General features: G+C 60.1%; 1 protein-coding gene across 1 annotated transcript in view; it reads left to right on the top strand.

The window, feature by feature from the left end:
- Positions 1–225: 225 nt before the first annotated feature.
- LOC139229801 (RNA-binding protein 4B-like) overlaps positions 226–1,392 on the top strand; it is a 24,844-nt gene continuing 23,677 nt past the window's right edge. The window contains exon 1 of the mRNA XM_070861389.1: positions 226–460. Coding sequence (XP_070717490.1) covers positions 356–460 — 105 coding nt within the window. The 5' untranslated portion in view covers positions 226–355. The remainder of the gene's footprint in view (positions 461–1,392) is intronic.

Genomic DNA, 1,392 nt, shown 5'->3' with positions numbered 1-1,392 from the left:
AATCAGCTGTAAGATGCACTGACTCACAGCCTATCAGCTGTAAAATTCATTATTTCACGGCGAATCAGCTGTACGATTCACTGACTCACAGCCAATCAGCTGTAAGATTCATTGCTTGACAACCAATCAGCTGTAAGATTCTTTGATTGACAGCAGGTCACATGTCTGGTAATTAATTGACAGCAGAGCGCACCAATCAGTAAGCGAAGTGACGGGGCAGGCAACAGCAGGGCCCGGAAGGCGGGGCCGCGGCCGCCATTTTGTGAGTCGGGCGGTTGATATCGGGCCGCGGAACCGATCTTCTCCTTTTCCCCGGGCGGTGCTGATCAACCGCCGGTTACCCCGCCCGGCCAGGATGGTGAAACTGTTCGTGGGGAAGCTGCCCCCGGAGGTGCGGCGCGACGAGGTGCAGCCGTTGTTCGAGCAGTTCGGCAGAGTCAGCGAGTGCGATCTGGTGAAGGTGAGAGATGGTGGGAGGGAGGGATAGCGAGAGAGAGAGAGAGATGGTGATGGAGGGATGGAGAGAGAGAGAGAGAGAGATGGTGGGGGTGGGAGAGAGAGAGAGAGGGAGATGGTGGTGGTGGGGGGAGAGAGGGAGATGGTGGTGGGGGGAGAGAGGGAGATGGTGGTGGGGGGAGAGAGGGAGATGGTGGTGGGGGGAAGAGAGGGAGAGGATGGTGGGGGGAGAGAGGGAGAGGGTGGTGGGGGGAGAGAGGGAGAGGGTGGTGGGGGGAGAGGGAGAGGGTGGTGGGGGGAGAGAGGGAGAGGGTGGTGGGGGGAGAGAGAGAGAGAGATGGTGGTGGGGGGGAGAGGGAGATGGTGGTGGGGGGGAGAGAGAGAGGTGGTGGGGGGGAGAGAGAGAGGTGGTGGGGGGGGAGAGAGAGAGATGGTGGGGGAGAGAGAGAGATGGTGGTGGGGGAGAGAGAGAGATGGTGGTGGGGGGAGAGAGAGAGATGGTGGTGGGGGAGAGAGAGAGATGGTGGTGGGGAGAGAGAGAGAGAGAGATGGTGGTGGGGAGAGAGAGAGAGAGATGGTGGTGGGGAGAGAGAGAGAGAGATGGTGGTGGGGAGAGAGAGAGAGAGATGGTGGTGGTGGTGGTGGGGAGAGAGAGAGAGATGGTGGTGGGAGGGAGAGAGAGAGAGAGAGATGGTGTTGGGGGGGGAGAGAGAGAGAGATGGTGTTGGGGGGGGAGGGAGAGAGAGAGAGATGGTGTTGGGAGAGAGAGAGATGGTGGGGGGAGAGAGAGAGATGGAGAGAGATGGTGGTAGGGGGAGAGAGATGGTGGTAGGGGGAGAGAGAGAGAGAGAGAGAGATGGTGGTGGGGGGGAGGGAGAGAGAGATGGGGTTGGGGGGGGAGAGAGAGAGAGAGAGAGAGATGGTGTTGGGGGGGGG

Source organism: Pristiophorus japonicus, chromosome 19 (assembly GCF_044704955.1).
Source record: "Pristiophorus japonicus isolate sPriJap1 chromosome 19, sPriJap1.hap1, whole genome shotgun sequence".
Lineage (NCBI taxonomy): Eukaryota > Metazoa > Chordata > Chondrichthyes > Pristiophoridae > Pristiophorus > Pristiophorus japonicus.
This window is presented reverse-complemented; position numbering and strand designations above follow the sequence as displayed.